Source organism: Aureococcus anophagefferens, assembly GCF_000186865.1.
Source record: "Aureococcus anophagefferens unplaced genomic scaffold AURANscaffold_2292, whole genome shotgun sequence".
NCBI classification, from domain to species: domain Eukaryota; class Pelagophyceae; order Pelagomonadales; family Pelagomonadaceae; genus Aureococcus; species Aureococcus anophagefferens.
In genome coordinates this window covers 1-1,009 of record NW_008706732.1, presented here as the reverse complement: position 1 = coordinate 1,009, position 1,009 = coordinate 1, and the positions used below count along the sequence as shown (strand labels likewise).

The following is a 1,009-nucleotide window of genomic DNA, read 5'->3' as shown; positions in this document are numbered from 1 at the left end:
CCGCCGCCCGGGGCGCGGCGGCGCGGGGCGCGGACGTCGATCCTCGGCGAGATAGTCGGTGCTGGCAACCCAGGGGCAAACTTGACGGCAAGAAGCTCTCGGAGAGCTGCGATGGCTCGAGCCGATGCTTCAATGCGGCGCGCGGTCGTCGTCGGCCTGCTCTGCATGGCGTCGGCCCTCGAGCGCCGCAGGAAGATTGCCGTCGTCGGCTCCGCCAACTTCGACACGACCTACGCCGTCGGCGCCAAATTGCCGACCGCCGGCGAGACCGTCGTGACGGGCGGTGCGCCGGCGACGTGCTGCGGCGGCAAGGGCCTGAACCAGGCCGTCGCCGCGGCCCGCGTCGGCGGAGGCGTCGGCGGCGCCGGCGTCGACGTAGAATTTGCGGCGCGCGTCGGCGACGACGCCGCGGCCGCAGCCGTGCGGTCCGCGCTCGCGGACGCGGGCGTCGGCGCGGCGCGCGTCGCGGCGACGGCCGCCGCGGGCACGGGCCTCGGCGTCGTGCTCCTCGAGGACGGCGGCGAGGTGCTGAGCGTCGTCGTCCGCGGCGCGAACTTCGCCGGCTGGGACGGCGGCGAGGCCTGGGACGACCTCGTCGCGGGCGCCTCGGTCCTCCTGCTCCAGCAGGAGATCCCCGAGGCCGTCAACGCCGCCGCCGCCGCCGCGGCGAGGCGGGCGGGCGGCGTGATCGTGTTGCAGGACGCCGGCGGCGAGGACCGGCCGCTCGACCCAGAACACGTCGCGAACTGCGACTATTTGAGCCCGAACCTCTCGGAGCTCCGGCGCCTCGTCGGCGCCGACGTGTCCCTCGACGGCGACGGCGCCCTCGACGCCGCCTGCCGGTCGCTGATCCCGCCGGGCGCTGCGACGAAGGTGCTCCTGACGCTCGGCGCGCGCGGCAGCCGCCTCGTGTCGCGCGACGGCCCGACGCTCGCGTCGCCCGCGGTGCCCAGCGTCGCGGCCGTCGACGCGACAGCTGCGGGCGACGCCTTCCGCGCGGCCTTCGCCG

General features: G+C 76.6%; 1 protein-coding gene across 1 annotated transcript; it reads left to right on the top strand.

Annotated features, from left to right (window-relative positions):
• Positions 1 to 111: 111 nt before the first annotated feature.
• Positions 112 to 945, top strand: AURANDRAFT_69574 (hypothetical protein; the record flags this gene model as incomplete). Its single annotated transcript, XM_009045346.1, has 1 exon — positions 112 to 945. A coding segment is annotated over one exon (834 nt), but the record flags the coding sequence as incomplete, so codon positions are not given.
• Between the last annotated feature and the right edge of the window lie 64 nt (positions 946 to 1,009).